We start from the raw sequence: 27,039 nt of genomic DNA, 5'->3' as shown, positions 1-27,039 counted from the left end.
AATTCTTCCAAGAAGTTCGTTGAATAGAATTTAATGTATTATTTTTTTTTTTAAATTATCTTTGATCATTTTTTTTTTATTTTTCTTAAAAAAAAATACTTCATTTTCAATATGTTGCATTCAATTCTTAACTTAAGCAACATTCTTCAAAGGAATTTAGTAATTCTTTTTGGCTTAATACTCAGAAGCACAGAGACTTCCTTCTCTTTGTTCTACAATTTTCACGTGAAAGAAAAGATTTTTCTCGTCAATTTTGTCAATAATACGGAGAAATCTCTTTATTCTGGACATAACTTCAAACCTTAATCTTTAAAAATTACGTCGTATGCGACGAAGTATTCTCATTATTTTCTTATAATTTATTTGTTCTTATTCTTTTAAGCATATTATTGAAAATTTTATAGAAATAAAGTCAATAAGAAATGGTATGAAATGGATTAGGAAGACTTAAGTAATTCACAAGAATCTCTTTTCTTATTGTTCTTCCCCTCCACATTGTATTGAATTCCACCTGTTTCTTTACTATTTAATACACCCCCCCCCCCCAGCGTGTTTTCCCAAATGGATGAACAGGGAGGGCGGGGAGGGGTGAGGGATGAAATTGCGGAAGGGAGGAAATAATGCACATGAATACATAAACAAATTTTCGACATATACGGCAATATATGGTGATTGGTGTTGCGGTCGCAATTTGATGGTGAACGTGGCATAGATGATGCTTTTTGGGTGTTTTTGGGAGATTAAAATAAATTGTTTATTCATTCCTATACAGGGGGCCACCTCACTTTTACTCCACACCGTATTCTTCCTCTAAGTGCGACCACAATCGCAGATATTGCACCCAAGAGATCTTCCACACACCCAGCACTCTATTTGAAGATTACATTATTTTGCACAAGAAAGGAGAGTGGCTATTTTGTGAGTGATTGTGAGTGAATCACACATTCCCATCTACTTGTCCTGGGTGCAAAAACGCAATCACACACGAGCAAATTATTCATTAAGTGCTACAAGTGGAGGAAAATTGCAAAAAGGTAAGGAAAATCTATTTTTAATTATCTTCACAAGAATATTTTCCTTTTCTTCTTACCGCTATTCTCTTTTTTTTTTCTTTTCTGTTAATTCTATATATAAATGGATTTGCTATATATGAATGTTATGTAAATAATATAATAATAGGTATGGTAATACATACATATACTGTGAGTATGGTTTCTATGCGTGTAAAAGTCACATTGGCGCGAAAAAAACGCGCCGTTCATTGAGACAAAGAAGTTGGTGATGAATGTTTTCTCGGGAATTTTGTCCCACCTCCGCCCCAAAACGCGTATAATCGTTCTCTTTGTCTGCAAATTTTCTCACCCACACCGCGAGAATTTTCTTCCACCCGCTGTGACTTTCACCCAAAAATTCAACTCATGCAAATTGCTAATTGAGTTGCAAAATTCCTAACAACTGTAGATCCTTCCATCACTAAAAACTATCATTTTGAAACCCCGAGGAATGTCACATGCAGAGTGTGAAAGAACAAAATTATTAAATTTAATTAATATCACCTGCTGAAAGATTTCCACACACGCTGCCGCTTTGCTATGCAGCTGACAAAATATAGTTCTCATATGTGAGAAGTTTCAATACTTTTTTTTTATATACAAAGTATTTTGAGGTTTTGAGCACCATTGAATTTTCCAAACTTTCTCCGCATACTTTTCCACTCACACATGCCCGCCATTCTTTTAATTTTCAATCATTAGAATTTATGTATTTTACAACTTTTCCTCTTTTTTTTAATTGGGAATTAAAAATTAAATAATAACTTTGTGTATAAAGCATAATTATGTGGACAAAATGTAATAGAATGGAAATAATTTAATATTTCAAATTTATTCATCAATAATGCAATCTAAAATCCTCTTTAGCGTATAATATTGCCTAAAATAGCGAAAATTATGCTAATGTTGAATGGCAGTGCACACATTCGCGTGGCAAACCCAAATATTTGTGACATAAACTCTGTGCCAGCTTCTCTTCCGCTTCAAAGCGATTCAATTTGAAGCCCCTTTTGCTTTTATTGTTTGAAAATGAGGTTTTGGGGTGAATAAATGAAATCAAATAACTTTTACAGGTGTATTTATGTTTAACAAAATAGAGAGAGAAAAAGTAAAATAATTTGCAAAATTGAGCATTTAATTTGATTTTCAAAAATAAATCCCCACAAAGCGAATTTTAGTCATAAAACTTTATATAAAGCTTTATAATTTTTGCAACAGTTAACATACACACAAAATTTACAAACATTTAAAAAGCTTTACGTTGTGAAAGCTCAAATATGTAGGTATGTTATGTACAGCAAACATATCAAAATATAAAATAAATATTTTATGATCAACTATAGTAAATTTAATAAATATTTTAAGAAAACTCCTGAATGACTTTCTTCTTTGGACTTTCCTGTCGCTGTTCTCTTAAGCTTTTGTCGGAGTTTTGTGAGCGACATTTATAAAAGTTTCCTCAAATAGTATTTAACTGAGGGGTCACATACCTTTTTTTTAAATTATAAAAATCACATTTTTGGGGTTATTTTTGTATTATAAAACGAGGTGAATATAAACAATTCTCTAGGAATATTTTTTTTTTTACAATTTTTACGAAGAATGCACCAGAATCTATATGCAATATACGATCATTTATGTATTGCTTCACACCCTAATAAGTGTAGATTCTGATGCATTTTTTTCGTATGAGTTCAGTATGTTACGGCAAACGCGCGAACTACAATGGAATTTTTACAGTGGAATTTTCGACTCCGGAACGTTTCGATGCGAGGGGCTTACAATTGCTTTATTCAGTGGTAGAGAAAATTAGTGTGATCGCACTCTTCTACGCGTGAGAAACCAAATGACATTGGAATTTAAATGATCTTTTTAAAAAAAATCTGGATTTTGCGTTTGCCAATTGCTGGAAGTCTTTCGGATAATTACTCAAACATAAATTATTCAAATAAATTTGGAGTACCCTCAGGTATGCGACCCCTTCGCTTTACAGAGCTTTCAATTCGTTTAGTTTGCAACTGTTTTTGAACTATTTTACATCAAATTGTGGTCTAAAATGCAAACGAAATTTGTCAAATGCAGAAAATTGTTTTCCCCTTAACTTTTCCAGATCGATCCTTACCTTCTTCATAGTTAGCTATATATTAGATATTAAACTAATTATATATAATCAAAAATATGTATAATGATCTTGAGTTTTTTTTAAATTAAATGCAAAACCCATGATTGTTGAATGTTTGCTGAATTTTTGGCAGACGATATGAAGTGCAATAAATAAAAAAAATGTCCATAGATATAAAATATAATAAATAAATAAGTGAATGAGCAATGCGTATGAGTGGAGATTTGGTGGACACAATAAAAATAAAGCCGATTAAAAGAATTGGTTAAAATTATGGGAATTTTTGACGATGTGCTGATGAAATGGATGAGGGATTAGGTGCAAAAAATGAAAGTTTTTCCGTACCGTTCTGTGTGCAAATCTATCTTTATTTACCCTCTTTTTTTTGCACTATGCACACGAATAAATATTATGTATAAAAAAAATAAATCCACTCATTAATCTATTCATGGTGGTGTTTTTTCGTGGCTATGGACCGCATGCAAAATGTTCAGGAAAACTTCTCTCATTGCCAATTTTTTCGCGGCTGGTCAGACCATGATGGCGAAAAAAAAAGGCATTAGATTCTCTGGGAATTGTGAACAATAAAAGCACCGTATACATTTAAATATCTCTATAAAATTCATGCTTGTGCGGGGGCGAGAGTTTTTTTGCCGCTCCCCCAATGCAAAATATATAGTTTGAGCTCTCGCTGTGATTTTGCCAGCACAGAAAATGAATTATTTGTGCATTTAAAACTCTCTATGGGAAGTTTTAATCTATTCGTCGAATTGTAATTATTCAGGGATGAAGCATAAATTTTGGATAAAGCTCCCCACCGTAGAATGGGAAAATTTCAAATGATGGCGACACAAGTTTGCAGGGTTTTTTATATTTAAATGCATTTTATCACTCCTCTCAGAAGAGATCACACCAAACTAAAGTCAATCATAACGCGTCCAGTTATAAGAGTTGGTATACCACAATGCGGGTGGATCAGTCTATGTGTTGTAATTTAATTTGTGAGTATTAGTAGGCAAAGTTGATTTTTTTCTGAAATTCATCAATTTGAAAGATAAAAATGCTCATATCTGAAGTTCTATAAGACCTACAGAAATTTCGTGACTAGTTTTGGAAAGGTCTTGAAATAAGCTATCATTTGATATATATCTCAATTATTTTGAAGGTCACCTCTAGAACACAAAATGGCGGATTTTTGTTTTACCAAAACAGTTTTTGGCATTTTTTGACCTCAAGGAATAGTTCTAGAGGTTTCTGGTGTTCTAGAAAGTTGTAGAGTTTTGCAAAACCTTTAATTTGATACCAAGTTGAACAAAATCGGACAAATCGTTCAAGAGATATGGTTCTTAGAACTTTTCAAATTCAAGAATTTCTTAAATGGTCATATCTTCTAAACGGCGACATAGATTTTCTTCATTTTCGGACTGGTGATAGATATTGAGTCGGGCTACAACATATCAAAAATTCAAGGAAATCTAAGATGGGGATTCGGAGATATTGCCTCTTAAAGTTAGGCAATTTTTGTTTTTGATTTTAGCACCTCTTGCGCCAATTTTTGGAACTCTGAATATTCTAGATAGTTGTAGGGCTTCTTGAAACCTTTCATTTGATACCAAGATGGTTAAAATCGGTCAAGCCGTTCTCGAGTTATATTGAAAAAACACTTTTTGCTTTAGGCCGCCATATTTGCTAAACCGCTTGACCGATTTTTAAGTATGAATTATTGATGAAAACGTCTCATTGAGCTCTACAACATACTAAAATTTCAGACCTCTAGCTATAAGTGAAGTGGTTGACAGTATTTCAAAATGGCGGACGGCGGCCATCTTGGATTTTGAAAATGCGAAAAAATGAAAATTTACACCCACATTTCTATAGAAAACTTCAAACCGGAAGTCTCTATCTATTACCGTTCGCGAGCTATAAAGCAAAATGGGGACCAACGGCAGGCCGGCCGGCCGGATCAAAAATTTTCCACCACCATTTTCGTAATGTGGGATGTCTAAAACGTGCTCATACCAAGTTTGAGCCCGATCTGAGGTGGTCGGTTTTTCCGACGATTACAATACTTGGTATGCCACGATTGTGGTATACCAACTAATAATTATTCAATTGACGATGATTTGAAATTCAGATGTTTTTTTTTATTTGTCCCGAAGAATTTCTTTCGATCCATTTTTAGCAAATTCCTGAATAAAGCATAAAATTCTATTTTAGACAATTGATTTAATTCTGAAAGGAGGGTATGCAAAATTAATTGCTGACGACATCGAAAGAACAACAAAGTATTGATGAGGAGAAAAATAACATAAGCCAAGAAATTTGATGAAATTCACTCACACAAATTTTCACATAGAAATTTACCAAAAATATTTAGCACACTCAACGAACAAGGTGTGCTTGCCTCTGTCAGTGACGCTCAGAAGCTTAACATGATGATTGAAATTTATTTATAGAAACTATCCTCACAAGATTCTCGTGGTGAGGTGTGATTTTCATTGCGGTATAAAATCCACACTGAAAATCACGTGGAAAGGCACTAAAGAGAGTGAAAAAAATTCCACCAGGCAACTCCATCATACACGATGGAGGCGCCTGGTGCGCAATATAGTAGAACAGCATAGTGGAACAATATAGCAGAATTCCATCTAATTTAGTATTGTCTTTTGAACTTTATTATGCGTAAAATGCAGCTGTAACACATGAAAAACAATTATTTATTGCAAGGGCTGCTTCTATGAAATTAGCACAGAAAGTGAATTTTATTTGTCGCATTAAAATTTTATTATTTTCAGAAAAAAAACAAACACTAAAATGCATTTTTGTTGTCTTTAAATTCCTTGATTTGAAAGGATACTTTTAATGAAATAAAACCTTTCGATTGAGTCAAAGATGGATTAATCCTTTTTTTTTAGATAAACTTCAAATGAATTACTGTGTGATTTTACTTCTAGAAGAATTTACTTCTTAATCCAATGAAGGAACTATTAAGAAGACATTGGAAAATTAGTGAACAGTCAGTGCCCTACTCAGTGATCGTTAGGAAAGAAAAAATTAAATTTTTCAATTATTATGCTGAAAGCTCTAACAAAATCGTGACTTTAATCCAACTATCCGACGCTGATCGATGGAAAAGCGATTTTCCGATTTTTATAAAATTAGTTCTTTTTATTCTTGGATCAAGGATAAGAAGGACTACTGAAGAAGCCCCAATGTGGTGTCGAAGGCTTTGGTAAAACTGCTGGATTTTCCTAGAGGGAACAATAATTTGCACTGACGAACACCGGAAGTCACGGATTATTACAAATTTACCGTAAAGAAGGAAAAATATGAGTTCTTTCAATTCGAAAAAAAAAGTTTTATTTAATGTTTTTTGTACTGAAACAGACCAAAACACAATAGTGACGTTATTGCTATCATTTTTGAATAAATTTTAGACGAATTTCCCCGTCGATTTTAACTGTTTTTGGGAAAGTTATTTTTTTTTCTTTTCTTTATTCACTACACTACACAAGATTACCCGTAGATATCACGATTGTTTGCTCGAATGAAGGGTATTTTCCAATACAGAAATAGGTAAACTCTCCTTTATCAAAATGTCTTTAAATGACAGAGAAGTAGACGTTGGTTTTCTCTCAAATGCAATTCTCAGCATTTTCTCCAAAAAACTAAATTCAAATCAAGAAAATAAAATTAAGGAATTAGCTAACCCCCTATTTCCCTAAATAATTCATAGTATTCAGTGGCAATTGGAAGTATTTATAACTCTCTCACTTTATTCAAAATGTACGAAAAGCCATATAGAAGATTTCTAAATTCTCAATATATGTTGAACAAATATCGTTGAGCAAGATTGTTGTTTTGATGAAGAGAGAGGTTTTGTTGTTTGATAAAGGCATGCATTTGGGTGAATTTTCCAACGTTTGGCATGCATATCCGATTCTTGTATGTGGACCGAGGATGTTTGAACTCGCATACAATCTATACTCAATTTCAATTACTAATCATATTTGGTTTACCTTCCTATAGTTTCTTGCTTTGTTGGGGTGTTTGTGCATATGTGGTGAAAGTTAATTTCCATATAACCGCACTCCTGATTGATTGAATCAATTATCACATAGAGGAGCCAAGAAATTCACCAGTAATTAGAAACAACCATCAATATTTGTTCCTCCCGTTGAGTCATTCAACACCATAGTTCAACATACATACACCATCGTCAAAGAAGCCTTGTGGAAGTGAGAAGAGTAAACAGTGTATCTCAATGCTATATACGCGTATGCTATTTGTGTATATATAGCAAAATGCAATAATCGATGAATATGTGAGAAATTTCAGGATTGTTTCCCAAACTCTTCCCATTCCATTTTCCACATAAGGCATTCCTCAGATGTTTGTTTTGAGAACTTAATATTGTAACTCTCTTGTGCAACTCACACAAATTCACTAAATAAACTCCCAGCGGAAGCAACAGGAAGAAGCAACCCCCGTCTCTCTGCGCCCATTGTTGCTTTACACTGTGAGAAAACTAATATATTTGTGTGGAAGAGGTACGTCTATAAGGAGAAAATTTAAACATCCACTATGTTACCTATGTTAAAGGGCCCCATTGCAACTCTTAGAGGGAGGAAATGCAATTTTCGCATTTGAAGATGAAAATGTAATTTACTAATTGATCCAAACACGGAAAAAGGGTTAACATGGATGAAATTGGGGCAATGAAAAAGATATATTACTGCCATTATTGCAAATTAATATACCCTCAAATGGCAACCTACCTACCTACCTACATAGCACGATGAAACTTTTCACCTTACAATTAATGATTCTTCTCACACAGCACGCACATATAGCTCCCGAATGTTGGCATGGATTCCAACATGATGACAAACTCCCACACCCCCTGCTCCCTTCCCCCACAACGTACCTCCTAGCTCTGGTGCTGTGGGAGCCAAAAAGGAGTGAAGCATGCAAATGTGATCTAAAGTGAATTGCTAGATTGGACAGTGATTTAATGAAGTTCCATTAATTTCTGATACAAATGCCATCTTAATTAGATAAAATTAATTTAATGAATTCATCCACCCTTGTACACTTTCCTCCACGTTGCTGAAAGCTAATCTACAATTATTCAGGATGTATTTAATTATATTTTCCACATATAAACTCGCGTACGAGTGTGTGTCGTGATAAATTTATGTTGGGTCGCTACCCTACACACAAATATATACAACACAGGGTGACTATGTGTGTGCTGAATTAGTCAATTACCGTTCATCCACATTTAATTAACACCGATTAATCGACTGACAAGTGCCACTTAATTCACCATTGATTATATACCCCAATATATTTCACATAATATTAATGCTTATGCGTCGTCAGCACGATGCGTTTTGCACCCAGAATCCCGTACGATGCCTTGCAAACTCTCATGTGTAGCTTGATGCTTTATTGACGCAACCACCAATCCGGTAATCCTCTGTCTCCATTAAATTTGACACGATGCCGAGATGTGATAGTTTAGTGAAGATAAATCTATCACATGCACTATTGTATTGTTTATTGGAAAATTGTGCAGTGCAAGGGAAATTTTCAAATTTTCCCCCGAAAATTATTTTTAAAAAAAAATTTTTTTGGTGGATAGATTCTAATGTGAAAGGCAATGTTTCTAGACGATTTTTTCCTCAAGTTTTCTTCACATTTATTTCCCAAATTAAAAAAAGCTTCATTTCTGTTTTAATTTTCTGGAGCTTTTTGTGTGTTTCTTCAAATTTTCAACGCATAATACACAAAAATGTGGAAAGAAAAGCTTGTGAAAAAAAGATATAGAACAATTGTATTTCATACTAGAATCTAACTATTAATCACAGAAAAATGGTCACTTTTGTACTTTGCTAATAGTACGTAATGAGCGAGATAACAAAAATGAGTTTCCAAAAAAAAAATCCAAGCTTTGGAAAAGTCATTTAATAACAAGTTTCCCCCATAAGTGCGGTATTAAATAAAGGAAAATTTAAAAATCTACAAATGTTGTTAATGTGATTATTTCTCTGCAAATATGTTTGGGTTGTTAGATGAATGAAACAATGAACTCTCGGAAAAAATTAGGTACGATTTATCCACCTTCTTGGGGGTGTTGCAAAATGGCTTTAGTATAGATTGTCTTAACAAAAGACAACAGATTGTCTTAACAAAAATCATTTGATCAAACCTGCTCCTTGCGATCGTAGATTAGTGAAACTGCTTAAAGGAAATCTCAAAAAGGAAATGAAAGCTCTCCAGAAAGCTCAAAAATGGATTCTTTCAAACTCAATCAACACAATCTTATAGATTCTCCTAACCGTGCAAAAACGTACCAAGGTTTTCTTTTGCATTTGATGAAAATCCTGATGTTTTAAACATTTCTTCATCTCTCACCGAAATATCATCATCAATCCTCACACTCACCCACGCAAATTGAACGAAATATTGCGGCGAAGGAGCGCTCACACAATTGGCACTCCTTGGGCTCTGTCAATATTATTTTATTGGCTCTCTCTATGAATGTAAATGGGATTCGCGATGGAATACATTTTATTTACGTGGTGGATAAATGAAAAGTTCACACCACACGGTGTTGAGATAAGAAGAATTGCTGAGAGTAATTTTCTTTCCTTCAAAGATTCTGTGGTTAGGTACTTCATTGAATTTAAATTGGCAATTTTTTCTTTGCTTCGCAACCATCTGTGAATGTGGGGGGAACGCGTGATCCCACAGGGTGATAATATTTATTGTAATTTCCCTCAGCAACTGTGAAAATTCACATACTCTGTGATCATTTTTGCTTAATATTAGGGGTACAAAATAGCACAAATGGAGATTGTCTGAATTTGTATTATGTTGTACATGGAAAACACCCCAAAGTTTGTGGCTCACTGCATGCTGTATATACTGAGAGGTTCGTGCGGTGTGCAAGAAAAAATGTTCCAAAAGACATTCATTTGACCACAATTTGTACGAATTTCTTTCATAAATTATCATTTAATTTAGTTTGATTTACAAAATAATTCAACAATTAATTTTGTGGCAAATATAATTCAATTAGGCTCTTATTTCGTGAGCTATATATACATATGTACTACGTGGTCCAGGGAGAATTGTGAGGGTGTTTTGTCCCCCAAAATAAGATATGTGTAGAACAATTTGTAAATTGAAAACGCAATTTCATTTCACCTTGTATTATGTTGTTCCTTTGCCGTCACATTCATAATATTTTGTATTTTCACATCTATTCTCCACAAAACGACCCCATAGTTATGAACCCACCCCTCACATTTTCATAAACCACCCCCGCTCCTACCAAACGCAGACAAAAGAGAGGACCCCGAGCTTTTGCCACGAGAGAAGCAACTAGTTAAAATCTGATTTTGGTGTACGGTGTGTGCACTGTGTTTATGTCATGATCATAAAATGATAATGTAGTTTTCAGGACTTTTCTCTCTCACCCACTCCCCCTACCCTCCAACACTACCTCCCATACCTACCTACCTACATAATAATTTTCACCGTAGAGTCAACCCTCGGCGGTGCATTGTATGTAGCGTAGTGCAGATAGAAAGAGAGAAAGGGAAAAGCTATGTACACAGTCAAAAAGGTCGAAAGAAACATCGTCACCCCCTTTTGCACTGCAATTTTGGCTTTTTGCAAAATACATTCTCATGCAATGCGGGAAGTTTATAATCCAGTTGTTTGTGCAATTAAGTAAGTTTTGTGTGGAAAAAGAAAAAAAAATCCATATAATGGTGTAATTATGTCAATACAAGTGAGTTGGTTAAAACTCACTGCGAGACGCATAATATATGAATTTCACATTAGAAAATTTAATGCAATTTAATTTAATTCCCCACACACACCCCACATGGCCGCATATCCAAGCGACAATCACTTCCACATCTAATTGAGTTTCCACTTTAATTTATTTTCTTAGTTTTGTACTTAAGACGCCTCCACTGTGGCATAGAATGACTTTTTAATACATACAAATGGCGCTAAATTTGTATCGCAATCTCCATCAAGTGCAATTCTCGCAAAGTTTCTTTTAAAATCCATTCTACGCCATCCAATGTAATTTACCCTCCCCCCTTCGCCTCCTTGCTTCCCAATGGAATATGTATGGTGTACCTCTATACAATATAGTTCTGTGTTGTATTCATGGAAACATATACCCCTGAGGAAGCCCATCATAATGTCGATTTTAATCAATCACTGTCAAAATTAACTTGCGATATCAATTACTTCTTTTCGTTACAACGTCATGGGAGTATGATTAATTTAGACGAATTAGTTGTCATCAGTGAGAACTTATTAGTTTGAGTGTCGCACTTTTGCTATTAAAGTGTCATACATAGTTGAGCTTTTTTGTAATATTTTAACGTATCTGCTTGAGGAAAAATACCTGCAGAAATTTAATTAATTTAATATTAATTCCGGAGAAAAATAGATGATTCAATAACTTTGTAACGTTTTTCATTTAAAAAAAAGTCGATTTTCTCACTTTTTTAAATTAATTAATTCATTATTGAACTAATTGAACTGTCTACAGAATTTAAAAAAAAATCTAGAATATTTAAAGAAGAGTATTCAATCATATATGGAAGTTGCCTTGGGTTGAGGAACAAATTTTGACTAGCATTGCCTTTCAGAAAATCAAAAAAAGAACAAGAAATCGTTTAAAACCTTTGAAATTTTCACTGGGAAAAACTATTTTAAAAATCGGGCTAAGATTTCTCACTAAATGCAAAAAAGAGCAGCTATTGTTCTCTTCATCAGTTTACTTGTTTTAAAACATTCGTGACAATGTTTCATCGATGTGTATGTCGCTCTGAAACATTGATGTAAAAGTTTTGAAACATTGAACGGGGAAAAATGGGCAATGTTCGTGTTTTTTTTTAGCATTTTATGTATAATCTTTACCGGATTTTTTTCTATTTTTCCCCGTGAAAATTGAAAAGTTTCTAGCAAAACAAATTCTTAAATAAAAAAATTTAAAGTTAAAATTCTTTCCTTGACCCACGGCAACTCCCATATATGCATAGAAGAGACTCGAGTCAGAATGTTGAAAACATCTTAAGACGCAATGTTCCCGTAAAAATAATTGTTAAACAATGTATGTATATAATTCCATTACAAGCAAATTCATGAGCTTTTGAATAGAGTTTCATAGTTTTGCAAAATGCTTCATGAAAATTTATTTTCTAAAATCTCCCACTAGATGAAAATTCCTCAAGTACTCATAACTTTTATTCCACCAACTTGATGGTTGACAGCAACAAAAGGGAATATAATTCGGGGATATATTTTAATTTCTTTATGACTTTACACAGCATATACGATGTGGAGCACTCACTTACACTCACGCTAGAGCTTTCCACATTTCCCCCACCACCACCACCACTCATCTAAGGATGGAAGGGCAAAAAAAAGAGCTTTCCCGAAAATATGAAAAATTTATACACCTCGTCACTATAAGTTGTGGATGGAAGAGTGGAAAGAATTCAGAAAAGCTCTGTTAGAGCGAATAATACGCGAGAGTTGCGAGTGACAAAAGAGAAGGACGCAAATGCAGAGCTTTTTTCTTTTCTCACTCAACTCTACATATTAGGAGGGCGAGTGCGGGGAAGATGAATTCCATGAGATGTGAACGTGCTTTCGTCCTTATGTAATATTCTGATATATTCAATGGCGGAAAAAGCTCTCGTTTGTGATGTTAAAAGTAAATAATACACTTTTTGGAATTTCATAGCTCGTCTCGTCTGGCAAACAAGCCCTCTCTCGTCCCGTTTGCAGCTGCACACAACAAATTTGTAAAAGAGATTTTGCTCTTTTCTCCGCACCTCACATTTATTGCATTTACATCCACCCCCATCCCCCCAAAGCACGTCATTTTTTTCTCCATCCCCCCACAGTTTATTCCATATATACCCTCCTTCGCATAGCCCACCATTAAACTGCAACTATAAGGACATTTTTTTTCTTTTACTCATTCCATTTTTAAATGCTATATACATACATAATTCCTCCGTCGTCCTTGGAAAAATAAGGGATGGTTTGGGGAAAAAAGTTAAGTAAGAAGAAATGAGTCCACTCACAGAGTGCTGGAGATGTAACAGAAAAAAGGAGAACATGGGAAAGTTTGTCCTTTTCCTGCTACTATTTGTAAAAAAAACGTCCTTTTTTCTGCACACCAGAACCTTTTCCAATACGTTGGGAATTTGTCTGCAATTTCTATTAAATTGTTGCTTCACCCCTCATCCCATTAAGGCCAAGTCGTTTTTGCATTTTGGGGGGTAACAACAAAACTTCACGATGGAGTTCACAGAGTGAGACAATCTCTGACTCCATAAATTTTCAAACTTTAACACACTCCGAGTACTCAAACTTGATGTTTTATCCTATTTTCCTACACTACTAAACTACATTTTGGGTTACACAGCACAGGGTGTGAGCACACGATGAACCTGCTGCAATTTTCCCTGGTGCTACAATTCAAAAGACCAATGTACCCAACCCCCTTTTCCAATTCTTTTATTTCCCATAAGAGACAAACAAGTTCAAAAGTTTATCGTTTGCCCTATTCTACAATTTACCCTGCTCTTGTGCTTGTTTTGTTTCACCCTTAAGTGTTTGTTGAAATCGAGCAAATGTAGGTAATATAAAACTATAAAATCAAATTCTACTTTTGAACAATTTTTAATTTAGATATTCAAATCAAATTTGTGAGCGCAGATTTGACATTTATTTTTTCAAATATTTTAATAAAGCTGAAATGTTTGTTTGTCTGTCTGTCTGTCTGTGGCACATGAACTCCTCCGAAACGGCTGGGCCGATCTTGATGAAATTTGGTATGGGGGTAGAGGGGGTCAAGACGAGTTGCAAGCGCTATATGGGATTCCGCCCCCTCCCCCCTTTATAGCGCCCCCACAGAAAAAATGATTTTTTCCCATTTTCTACCTGTTGAAGGGTCAGATAACGGGATTTTTTATTTTAAAAATATATAGCCCCCCTTTTATAGCTTAAAATGGAGTTTGCTCACACGTGATTGGGGGCTCGGGTTGACTAGTATACTATATTTATTAATAATCTACTGAATTTTCTATTTTAAAAAGGAGTTTATTCGTTTCTGTACGGTTAAAGCCGTATTTTTACGTATTTGGGAAAGCAATCAGAACCAAAGGGGTGGTTATTGCAAAAAGAAATAAAAATATTCGACAGATTAACTTCTCTTAGTTTTTCGTCATAAAAAGACAAATTACAGGGCAAGAGCCTAAACAAATACTTAATTCAATCTTAATGTAAACGTTCTTTTGTTGGCGGTTCACATGGGTCAGTAGACCCGTAGACCTTAGGGAGGGGTGGGAGTAATAAAAAAAAGTAAACTTTTTTTGGTTTTTAGTCCTAAAACAACTCAAATTGAAGAGCAAAAGCTTAAAAAAAACAGTACTAAATTCAATCGGAAAGAACTGTTTGGTTTTTGGTCTTTAAAGGGCTTAGATCAGAGAGAAAAAAAAACTTTTTTAATTCAAGCTTAAAAAACACAAATCAAATCTGAAAAGGTACTGAATTGAAGTCTAAAAAGTAAGTACTAAACTCGAGGATAAAAGAAGCACTAAATTCAAGCCGAAAATAGTTATTTGGTTAGCGTTATCTGAAGGGAATATTCGGATTATGAGACAGTATCAACTTGAAAACAGTCGTCAAAAAATCGCTAAAAATGTAAATAATAACGTCACGATTATGTTTTTTTTTAATCTTCTATAATGCACAAACCATTCGTACTGAATGATTTATTGATGATTCTTGACAAAGTTGTTTTATACTTTGTAAAAAAAAAAACAAATAAATTTTTTCAAAATCGAAACTCAAAATATTTTCAAAAATCTCCACAAAATAAAAACAAAACATAAACACAATTTTTTAAATAAAAAAAAACAAGGTCAAATCACATCAAAATACTCCCCAAAACGAGCTAAAAACCTCTTGCTGCATAACACTGAAAGTTTTTGTAGAAATATTTTTTTTAGCGAATTTTCTCTCACATTTTCCCACTCATGGTGAAAATTTTTTTCATCATTTTTCCATGTCGCAATTTTGCTGCTTCCAACACGCATCGTTACAGTGTGAAATATCTCCACTCTGTTGTACAATGGGTGGATAGGGGTGTTGGGGAAAAAAGGTCTGTGGGTGTGGGTTGAGCTTTGAGTGTCATGTATGAACAATAATTACATTCACCGAGCTTTCATGCGCTTTTTGTCGTTTCCGTACACCGCATGAGAATGAGTCCAGCTGATTTATAGCACTTTCCAATTCATCGCGTACTTCCCCACGAAATCCCGCCGAGGCTGTGTGGAACATGAGAGAATTTCTATTGACTTTTTGCACACCTGTTTAAGCTCATTTCATTTAAGCTCAACCCAACATTAAGTAGTTAGACACGTTCCTCGGGGCGGCGTGGAGGAACAAAAAAAAAGCTCCGAGCTTGAGCATGAAATGCGAATCAAATGTGGAAAACTTTTACGTATTCCTACCTACTCTTTGGTTGAATGTGGAAGAAAAATAAAAATAAAATCAGAATCTCTCTTTCACGTAAAGCTCACAACTTTTATGCATTCGACATTAGAATTGAAAAAAAAGAGGGGATTTTTTTCAAAACTTCTAATTGATTAAATGTTGCATTTCACCCCGAAGGAGCTTTCGGAGTGAACTTGCGGAGTTTTCTTCCAAAGCACGAAATTTTGCTCTTAATTAAAAGAAATCACGTGAGAAATTGTTTTATTGGTCTTGCGTGGTGAGGCTGTAAATATTTACTAACTGCATATTTACAGTAATTTGGTATTTTTACGTCCATTCATAAAAATCCCGTCACTAAAAAGAGCAAACTTTCAGCATGTTTATTGCCTAAACATTTATATGTTCCAAACACAACGACTCGACGGGTGAATTTTTCTTTAGAAATTTTTTTAAATTATAGGTAGGTATGGCAAAAATTACTAGAATGTTCTATGTAGTACAGTTTTACACTCTTAATAAAACTTTAGTTAATTAAACAATTAAATTGTCAAACTTTTTTCTTAAGAATGAAGAACTTTTAATATTTTGATAAATAAAGTTCTGTTAAATCGACTACTTTAATCAGCTATAGTATCTCTTAACTGAAACTTTTGCTTTTTGACTATTTCATTCAGTTATTTTAAGCTCTTTAACCCATTAGTTTCTCTTCTCTTGACTATATCGTATCCTTTATCAAATAACTTCAAACTTCTTGATTGGATCGGATTTTTTATCCTTTCATTGAATAAATTTTATCAATTTGGCTCAAAAAATCTGTTAAAATAATTAATATATTTGGCTAAAATGTCTTTTCGCTGACCATTTTATGCTATTTCAACCAAAGTTTTTTTTCGATGTGATTAAACAAAATGTTTTATTCTTTTGGAAAAAAAGGAAAAAAAAAACAATTCCTTTAAACTCTTTCAAAAGCTCCATATTATGCCGGAAAATTTATCGGTAAGTGCATAAAGCACATTTTTTTTCTCCAAAATGTGATTTCCAATTTCCAAGTGTTTAACTTCTGAATTGAGAGTGTCGCGCGAAAAGGGATAAAAAGAGAGTTTTTTTTTGGGAAGATAAACTCTTTCATAGTACTTCACCGTTTTTCCTCCCATAGATCTTTTCCCTGCGAACAAAACACTATATAGCTCTTGGCCCATGATTTTCATGGGAGAAAAAGTTCGCATTCAAACATCCTCATCATTGTATTTTGTTAACTTTAAATTCCCCTCAAGTTTTGCACTAACACAATACACACAACTCATCTATGTACATAATGCGCAGCTATATAGCTATAAATTTGCATGCCAACCATTCCACTGGCATTAACACTATTAAATTGTATAAACTTTGTTAACACGGAGGGTGAGAAATTATCTTTAGTATTTGCTTTAGTGAGAAGGGCCTTCCTCCTCATCCACCCCCAAGCCGCCGGTGTGCTGTGGGTGGATTGCAAATGAGTGAGTTGGAAAGATTCACAAAATATATGTATGTATAGATATATAGAGCATTCCAACGTTTTGGTATTGCATTGTATATCCACCCCCTGCCTTTCGCCTTTATTATATGGAAATCCCTGACAATGGGTGAAATAATGAAGTTCCCGCGCGAGAAAATGCTATTCAATTTTCATCAGTTTACCCCGCGAATTAGTGCATAATCTACTAGTGTGGCAGAAAGTTCTACCAATTTTCACCTCTAACGTGAGATTTTGAGTTGGTTTTCAGGTGAATAAATTTATCATATATAAAGGCCACATATAAAGGAATAATTGGTATGATTTTCCATCTGCAGAAGTCACAGAATTTCCCATTTATGATTAATGAAAATCTATGTTTAACAGTGTTATCCTATTTTGCTCCTTTTATGATCTATTTTATGAATAAAAACAAACTTTTCATTTATTTGTTAAAAAAGGGAAATGCAGAAAATTCTTGGAATTCTTAGAACTTTTTAAAATCCATTTCATGTTCAACCTTTCATTGATATTGAGTTTTAAGCCACAAAGTCCGAATACAAAATGTACATTTTATGCTAAATGTGACATCTGCCAGGTAATCACACCATTCAGAACACTCACAGTACACCCCTAGAGCGTCATTCTTCCACTAAAGCTGACACCGAAACTGGAGTGATTTACACCCAGAGAAAGGTTAACATGAGGGGGGGGGGGTGGAGGTGAGTTTATTGGGCGAATCGAATAATTAAATCAGTCCCCATTTGAAGAAGAATATGGTCCCTTCACCCCTCACGTGATTTCATGGCATATCACACCCTTGGGGACAAAATAGAGGAAACTCTCCGTTGAAATCCCCAATGTGGTGGCGAGCAGAGCCCCGGAAAATGATGCATCCCAATGTACAATTCCCCTTTACCTTATACTGTGTATGCTTACGTACATGGTAGGAGGAGAACTATATATGTGGAAGAGTGGGTATTCCACATGGAGACTAGTATACGAAGCTCCATGAGACTGGGATGAAGTAAATATGAGCCCATAAACGTGACATGTCTCACGGCAATGACGAGGAATTAATTACCCGAGACTATTCCCTTGCAAGCCCATGCTTGCCGATTCTAACTGTCTGTTTTCGGGGGGGGGGGGCTGCCACCTCCCCCGCATACACACAACCCCCTGTAAGTGCGGGTTCAGCCCATTTTGGATGATGTCACTGTCACGGATTATTATGTATAAATGTCTCCCTCATATTTTGCCGTCCTCCATGACAAATATCGCAGGTCACAAAGTCATGACGCATTCACACTCTTGACATTGCAAAGGGTATTACGACCAGATGACTTCCACCATACCCCCACAAGTTGTTTGTCTTCACGTAATACCTGGTAATGCCCTATTGGGAGGGATGAAGAAGCTCTTCAAATTTTCTTACACTTCACTAAAGCAAAATCTTATTTTACAATCAATTCAAATAATGTACAAAAGTTCATCCCCAATTTTAAGAATCTCTTAGGCCCTTCTTATATTGATAAAGAGTTTGGGTTTTATGGAGATCATGAAGAAAGTCTTTTCCGCTCATTTTATGGTGGGAGAGAATTGCCTTTTTGCGACCAAAAACTTAAATTCTAACTGAATATTTTGTACTTTTAAAAAATTCTTTAAATTAATCAGCAAATTCTTTTATTGTGGAACTAAATTAAATTTATTTTCTTTTTTATTCTGCAAGCACATTTTTTTATTCTTTTCAGCAAATTCTTTTCTTATATCAGCAGATTTTTTTTTATTTTGTGAGCATTCTGTCAGAAAGTAAGCAAAGCTTTTATTCTGTAAACAAAGTCATTTCTTCTATAATGAAGTCTTTTTCTCTGTAAGCAAATGCTCTTATTCTGTCAGCAAATTCATTAATTCTGTGATTAAATGTGATTTGATTCGTTTATTCTTTCAGCAAAGTTTTTTCTTCTATCAGCAGATTTTTTTATTTTGTTAGTATTTATTTTATTCTGTCAGCAAATTCTTTTATTTTCAACTACTTCTTTAGATCTATTGTTTAATTTAATTTAAATCATTTATCCTGTCAAAAAATTGTTTTATTTTATCAGTAAATTATTCTATTCTAAAAGAAAATCATTTATTCTTAAGCAAATAATTCAATTCTTTCAGCAATATAAAAATTGTTCTGTTTATTCACAAAATTATCAATTTGAAGATTAAATTTTCTACATTATGCAGAAAATAAAAATGTTCCAACACTGAAAGGTCTATTTTTCTACCCGAAAAGACGCTAATCTCACGACATGACGATGTTTGGAACCTTTATGAAGTCACTAACCTCTGTATATCGTGCTCTGTTCTCCTTTCTTGCAGGCACTTAAATACCCATGAAAATTTCAGAGGCATTAAATAGAATTAAAAACTCATATAAATCATATCAAGTTGAATTTTGCACCATATAGTAAATCATAAATAAATTATTTTGATATATAAATTAACTGAAAGACCATTTTCTTTTTTTTTTGCAGAAAACATCAAAATGAAGATGTCTAAATTGTCCAACCAAACCAACTCCCAGGATCCCCAGGCGGTGAATTCTCGGATTTTTGTTGGAAACCTCAACACATTTCAGTGCTCGAAAACGGACGTTGAACGAATGTTTCAGCGATACGGTCGACTAGCCGGTAAGTGGAAAGCTTTTATTAGTCCGTATGGCAATTTCTTTTCTCCCTCCCTTTCCCCCCCACAACCCGCAACCCCATGTGCAACATTCTCACTCACAGGAACGCCACTCCTCCCGGGGCCAACCCTTTCTCTCTTTTCTGAGTACCGCACCCGCTAGTATAGAGAATATCATTTTCAACCCCCGTGTCTAGTGCCAAAAAAGCCCGAAAGGCAGACAAGAAAGGCCTCAAAGGGTGAGGAATGGGTGCTCAGGGGTGAAAAGGGAAGGTTCCTCTGGTGGAAGTATCAAGAGAGGAAGCATGTTGAAGTACAAAGTGGCGATGAAGTGTGAGATACTTGCATCGATTTTTCCACTTAACATACTTTTAAGTCTTCCCACCCACTTCAGCACCACACATTGCCCCATTCCTCTTCCCCCTTTGGGGGCTGGAGTTCCGGTTCTCCCACTCCAGAGTCGAAAAGAACCCCTGCGGCCCCACACATTGCGCCCATTTATACGGCATTGACGCTGTGGCATGGTGTTTCCGAGGGTCATAAAACCCCGCATAAAACACTTCTCACATGCAAAATATACAAATGTTTTCATATCTTTTTCGGAAATATTCACCGGGAAAGGCGTATGGAGGCGCCTGGTGCCTCCACCAACCTTCCGCACACTCTCTCGCACACAATTTTCCACTATCACGGAAACACGCGGTATAAGGCAGCACCCCCAAAAGGGTGGCAAGAGGACGACGTAGTCGTAAGGGAGTGATGGGGGTTGAAGTTTTCACGGTGAAAGAGCCTCAATGGGGAGGAAGAAAGGGATTATAGGTGGAAAATTTCATGTACATGGCGGAGATGGAATATACAGCATAATAAATTGTTTGAATAATTTGGTGCACGAAATATTTTATTCTAACATCAATTTGGCCGTTATTGTATTTCCATTTTTGAGGTGCTCCTTTTTATCCCTCCTTTTCCATCCAATATTCTCTTTTGCATATTTTGTGAATTTTTAATGCACATTCACAGTTTATAAATAATTTGGGGGAATTTCGATGTTTCACCATGGCACTACTTCCGGCCCCATATGAGGCTCCTTCTAGCGTGTAAAAGTAGGTTTTCGGTAGTATGCGGAGATAATTTTCCAAAAGGGTTTAAAGAGCACGACATTTTTATGCTAAGGCTCTCTTAATATTATTATGCTTCTATGCTTATGGATTTTTTAAATAAAAATTATGTTAAGAGATTTTAGACAATTTTTTTTACCAAAAATATTTTAATCTTAAATGAATTTTAAAGAAAAGTGCTTATTCTTTACTTCTTCTAAAGGAGTTTATTCATTTTAATCTTCCCATGATATCAATGAAACAACCTAAAAAATATTATAAAAAAACGATAAAGAATCTTAAAACATTAAAGAAAACAAACAGATTCTCCACTCGAATCAGCAGAATAAGAAAACTTTGCGTTAAAATATCAAAGAATTAATAAAAGCCACGCCCCTATTTTATGTGAAATATTTTGATTCATTTTTCATGAAGAATTTGGGGATTAACTTCGTCTTTTACAAGACTTTTTGAGTGCTAAGAGAGTTGCAGCGGTTGCATCTAAGTAAACCGAAAATGGCTAATTCGGATACCCCCTATGAAGCATATGCTTCAACGCTTCAACTAAGAATTTCAATATGTAGGCTTTTCTTTAGCATAATGTATAGTTCTCTTAATATAATGCAAAAGTACAGGAAAAGCTCGGAAAATTGCTTTTCAACCGAAGATAGAAGTCTACGATCTGGAGTGAAAACAATGACCCTATTCACCCCATCATGTCAATCACATTTCCTTGTAAATTGAACTCTTCTTAATCAATGTTTGTTGTGTTTCACTTTGCAGGAATCTCCATGCACAAGGGCTATGCTTTCGTCCAATTCACAAATCCCTTCGATGCGAGAAATGCCTGCCATGGAGAGGATGGTCGTACCGTACTTAGCCAGACTTTAGGTAAATTATGCTCAACATAATATGTAACAATATTTGTCGGGAAGAAATGTGGGACTGGAGTTTTGGGGTGAAAGAGATTACGGCCAACAATGAATTTACTGATAACATTGCCCCCTCGGATGAGAGGTTCAATACACAGAGCATGACAATATATAAGGGGTGGTGCCGGTGGTGCTCCCTTTTCAGTTAATATGGCATTTTGTTTGAGGTACAGACAATGTTGGAGGTCAAAATGAAAATTGCTGGCGATACTTATTTATGATAATTATTGCCATTATGCTGCATAATGTAAACAATGTGGCTAAAGCTCTCGCTGAAATATCTAAAATTTTACCACCCACAAGTGGGAGAGAGAACCCCCAAATGCTCCCATTGGGGAACGTGCTTCAACATTTCACGGGAAGGCAACATTTAACGCTTCACCACTTTAGTATATTATCATTTTTCGGTGTGTGAGAAGAGCCTCAGCGCGAAGGGGAGAAAGTAAAGTGGTGGGAGGGTGCAAAAAAAAACATATATAACTTCCGAGAGACTTGAGCGATTTTGGATGGGCTTTGCGGTTGAAGAGGAGGCTCAACGTGGAGTATACCTCCACCGAAGTCTCCCCAAAAGTAGATAATGTTCATCATCCGATCCATGATGCCTTTCGCATGCCCTGCATGGGGGTTTTATTCGCATTAAAGCCCGAGGGTTCATAACTTGGTGGAGATTCTTTGGAGCAGTTAATGCAAGACTTGTGTTGTGGTCTCCTTATCCGTGCTAAACACCAAAATCCTTCTCGGGGTGAAAGTGAAAAGGGTGGTAACGGATTTGGCATCAGTTCCACAATCTGACTATGGAAGAAAAAAATCCTGGCAAGGGGCAGCATCCTCAGATAGAGATATTTGATGGTTTATTTACAAATTTTATCTTTTTTTTCTCGTATCAAAGGCATTTTTGGGACAGAAAATGATCAGGGAAAGAATTATGTAAATAAAACAGATAATTATAACTTCGAAAAATGACCGCAAAAGACGGTAAAATCTTAAATAGCTTGAAATCAAAGATCTATAAATCCGTTACGGAGATTTCGTTCATTACGATCAACGCCATCTGTTACCAATTCCTATTGCAATTTATTGGCAAATTTTTACCGGATCAGAAATACTTTATCTGTAGAATAATTGGAATTTTATTCTTATCTAAAAGGAAAGATTTTGCTAAAGTCTTCTTAAGTAGTTTAGTTTTCATTCTTAAAACAGGATTTTAAGACATTTAGGACATGACTTTAAAGCTAAATTAAAACTGAATAAGCTTGGGTAAAGTTTTCTTAAACCAGGCTTTTTAGTTATATTTAAGTTTTTAAAATCAAGCTTTAGTTTTTTCAAGCTAGGCCTAAGTTTTTTTTAAAGCCATGCCTAGGTTTTTTAAGGTCAAACTTTTAAAATTTTAAGATTAGGTCAAGCTGGGACTGAATGAATTTATTTTTTTTATATTTATTTATTTTTTAACTCCCACCCCTCCCTAAGGTCTTCGGGTCTCCTGACCCATGTGGACCGCCAACATGAATGAATTTAGATTCATTTTACCTATTTCAGTACATAAAGACTATCAAACTATACACCTAGCTATTTTTGTACACAGAAATTCAGAAAAATCATCCAAAAATGTATTCAGCTCCGATTTAAACTGATCTAAATTTGAAATCTTTAAAGCCTGAATTCAATCCTAGTTTGAAAAAAACTTTGGGCTAACTTAAAGTACTTAGGTCTATTTTTAAAAATCTTGACAGGCTTAGATATCGGAAAGAAATCCAAATTCAGAATAATTTTTCTCTGTATTTCCACAACAAACAGAAATGTATTTGCAGAGAAATTCCGTGAATCATCAATGAGAGTTTTTCTCACAATTTCAATTCCAAAGCATATTTACCATGTTCGGTTATCCCACAAACAAATCCCATGCTTGTCTCAATATCAGATTAATTGAGTGGATTTGAGATTGGGTTTTAGAAAAAATAAATAAATCAAATAGCTCAATTGAATCTAACACCAACAACAACACCACCGACGTATTGAAAGCGATGAACGAATTTCGTCCCAAACACGTAGCCTAAGGTGGTGCTTTTTGGGAATTTGAGCAGCGCTGTGAACACCCGAAATTCGTGTTTTCCTATGCATTATTCACGTGTCTGTTTATAGATCAAGATGACGAGGCAGAGAAATATTTTTAGGCAAGATAGACAATTTGGCAGCATGGCCATTTCCCAAAATATAATGCAACAAACTCTTTTGATTTTTTTCTTCTTTTTTTTGCACAAAAACCACATGATGGTATCTTAAGTATTTACTTTGAGAGGGCAAAGAAAAAAAGGAAAATGAGATGAAATACTGTCAAGCGGTGTACAAGTTAATTTACTCAATCGCCTCAGCCAATTCTGCGGCTCTTTTTATGTTATTTATTTAATTTGTGGGACAATTAGGAAAAATTAGGCAGCTGTGGTGTATTTTTTTATGGGTGATGATTACCTTGAGCTAAAGGTGAGATGAATTTTTAGTTGAAAATCTCATAAATTTTTCCATTTGAGGAAATTTTATATGCACCAGCAGTTTATATAGGACACTAAAATATGCTATTCATGCAGCTACATTGCCTCCGGAGACTCAAACACCAGGACAAATAAATTATTATGAAATAATAAACTCCACACTCGTAGTTGCAGAAGGTCCCACAACGGATAGTTTTGCATACTTTGGGGAATTATTTTCAACTGTGTGGCTTCACCCTTGAATATGTGTTCCCCTAATAGGGGTTTACTGTTGCAGTAAAAAGTGATACACCTGTGGGGGATGAAGCAGAAAATAAAATAGAGGATTTTTTGCCACAAAATTTCATACGTCTCCTGACTATTGCACAGGGAAGGATTTTTATTAAAAAAGAACAAAAAACAAAAATATATTCATGTTAATTAATTCAGGAAAATTTGATAAATTTTAATTTATTATTAGAATGAAAGAAGTTTATTTGTTTCCTATTTTGAGAAAACTTAAATAAAAGAAATAAATCGTCAAAGAAACTTTCACTTTTCCACTTACAATTAGTTTGAAAATATCAGCAAACTTTTCCCCAAAATTTAAACTATGACGTCACCAATAATATTTTTTGTATTTTTAATAAAATAATAATTTTTCAACTGTGCAACATACAAATTTCGTAATCTATTTCGTATGGAACTGACGAAAAAAAGCTTTCCAATTTGAATTATTTTGTGACCAATTTATTGTTTTTTAATCTTTATTAAAAATATTTTTCTTCTTTAAAAAAAAAGAAATGGGATGAATTTTAGCTTTCAGGCATTCATAAAAATTTATTCAATTTCACATAATCTAAATCCATCCCACACAAATATTGGAATAAGTGTTATTCTAACAAACTTTTTCACTCACAAATATTTTATTAACGTTTTTTTTTTTTTGAAGTTATATTGTTTCATACACAACATCATTCCACTCAATTCACTTTGTGTCCACAATACGTGAAATAGACGAAAACTACCATATTTGAAATGACTGTTTTGTCAGATACAAAAGCAAAAATATGAGTATTGAAAACTTTTCATATTAGGTAATAGAAATGCTTTGACAAATTTTTTTTTTACATTTTGCAGATGTTAACATGGTGGCCGAACCGAAGCCCCATCAGATTGGCAGGAAGCGCCAAAATGTTACTAAAACAGGAAATGATTGGTAAGTTGATGATGGGATTATCAAAGGCTGGATTTTTTAAAATTTTTTGGTGCAAAATTATGAACCGAATGAATATTTAAAAAAAAGGAGTTTATTCATTTTGACGCTCAAGATATAAAAAAAATTGACGTAGAGTCTTATTAAACTTTTGAAAGAAGCTGAGAGATTCCTTTTAATTTTCCATTTTGTTCTTCTAGAAAATTTCGGTTAATAGTTAATCCTCATTTATGCCCCCATGTTACGTTTTTGTGCAAGAAGCAAATGCATTAATGCTCTATCGTAAACATATTTCAAATCATGGATAGAAAGTTCCTAGGAATTATTGATCAAACGTGACTAACTGGTTAAGTTTTCAAAAGTGCTACAAAAACGATAAAGCATATGCTTTATGCAAAAAGAACGAATATAACATACATACAATGGAGGCGTGGTTTATGCAATTTTCTTTCAATTTTTCTTAATTCGTTCTATCTTTCTTCCATTGCAAATAAAAAATATTATTACAATTTCACATATCGCGTATCAAATAACATAAAAATAAATATTTTTTTTAATTTCATAAATTTCATACCTATCAATTTAACTCAAGTTGAAAGTTTTGTAATTCTCAACAATATTTTCCTTCCTGAAAACTTTCAAAAAAAGATTTTAGAGTCTCAAAATGAATAAACTCCTTCAGAACACTCTTAATATTTATCAAACTTCTCCTTTGGTTTTTTTTGTCCATTTTATCTCTCACAATGAACTTTTGACATAAGTTTTGCACATATTTCACACCACGTTTTGCCAAAAATGCGGTGGACGATAGAAGTGCGTCACTAATAAATCGTGTGGGGTACATGCGGGAGATGAAAAGAAGAATGTTTCCAACACATTGAGACTCCTCTTGAGCATCAATCACAGAAAATGCGGGAAGTGTGTGAAAAAAAAGCTGAAAAATTATGAGCTTCTCATGCTTGCCAGAGAGAAGGAACGAAGAGGCAAAATATCAAGAAGTTACTGAATTATGTACCAATTGATTGATTTGGGAAGTACGAGAAACGATAAAGTTTAATGGATGTGTTGAGGGAAAACCTCCCCCTCGAGAAAAAAAGGGGCTGCGTAGGTGGGAAGAAAAAGTGGTGCAGGAAGTCAGTTTTAGGTGCTGATAGATACACGCGGTGTGTTAGGGTGCGGGAGAAAAGTCAAGAGGGTGGAGAGACGCAGAAAAAAAGAACGACTAAAGTGGGAGAAAGAACACGCAAAATAACAGATTTAAGCAAATATTTTCAGATCCATTCACTAGCGCATGGCGGGAACAAATCCCTGAGTAAATATTTGCCAACGAACCATCCCCAAAATTCAACCAACCGAATCCCAGAATAACATGGGTGCGAGGTTGTGTGCAATACCAACCGAGTTGTGGAGGAAGTTCTCCAAAAAGAACGACAGGATT

The 27,039-nt window shown here is 34.6% G+C and overlaps 1 protein-coding gene across 1 annotated transcript in view; it reads left to right on the top strand.

Annotated features, from left to right (window-relative positions):
- LOC129792514 (uncharacterized) overlaps positions 1–27,039 on the top strand; it is a 48,572-nt gene that overhangs the window by 1,629 nt on the left and 19,904 nt on the right. The window contains exons 2-5 of the mRNA XM_055831614.1: positions 773–1,034; positions 19,741–19,896; positions 21,772–21,879; positions 25,526–25,604. Of these exons, the coding sequence (XP_055687589.1) occupies positions 19,752–19,896; positions 21,772–21,879; positions 25,526–25,604 (332 nt within the window). The 5' untranslated portion in view covers positions 773–1,034; positions 19,741–19,751. The remainder of the gene's footprint in view (positions 1–772; positions 1,035–19,740; positions 19,897–21,771; positions 21,880–25,525; positions 25,605–27,039) is intronic.

The sequence above is a fragment of the Lutzomyia longipalpis genome, chromosome 3 (assembly GCF_024334085.1).
Source record: "Lutzomyia longipalpis isolate SR_M1_2022 chromosome 3, ASM2433408v1".
NCBI lineage: Eukaryota > Metazoa > Arthropoda > Insecta > Diptera > Psychodidae > Lutzomyia > Lutzomyia longipalpis.
Note: the sequence above shows the minus strand (reverse complement) of the source record. Positions and strands in the feature narration are given on the sequence as shown.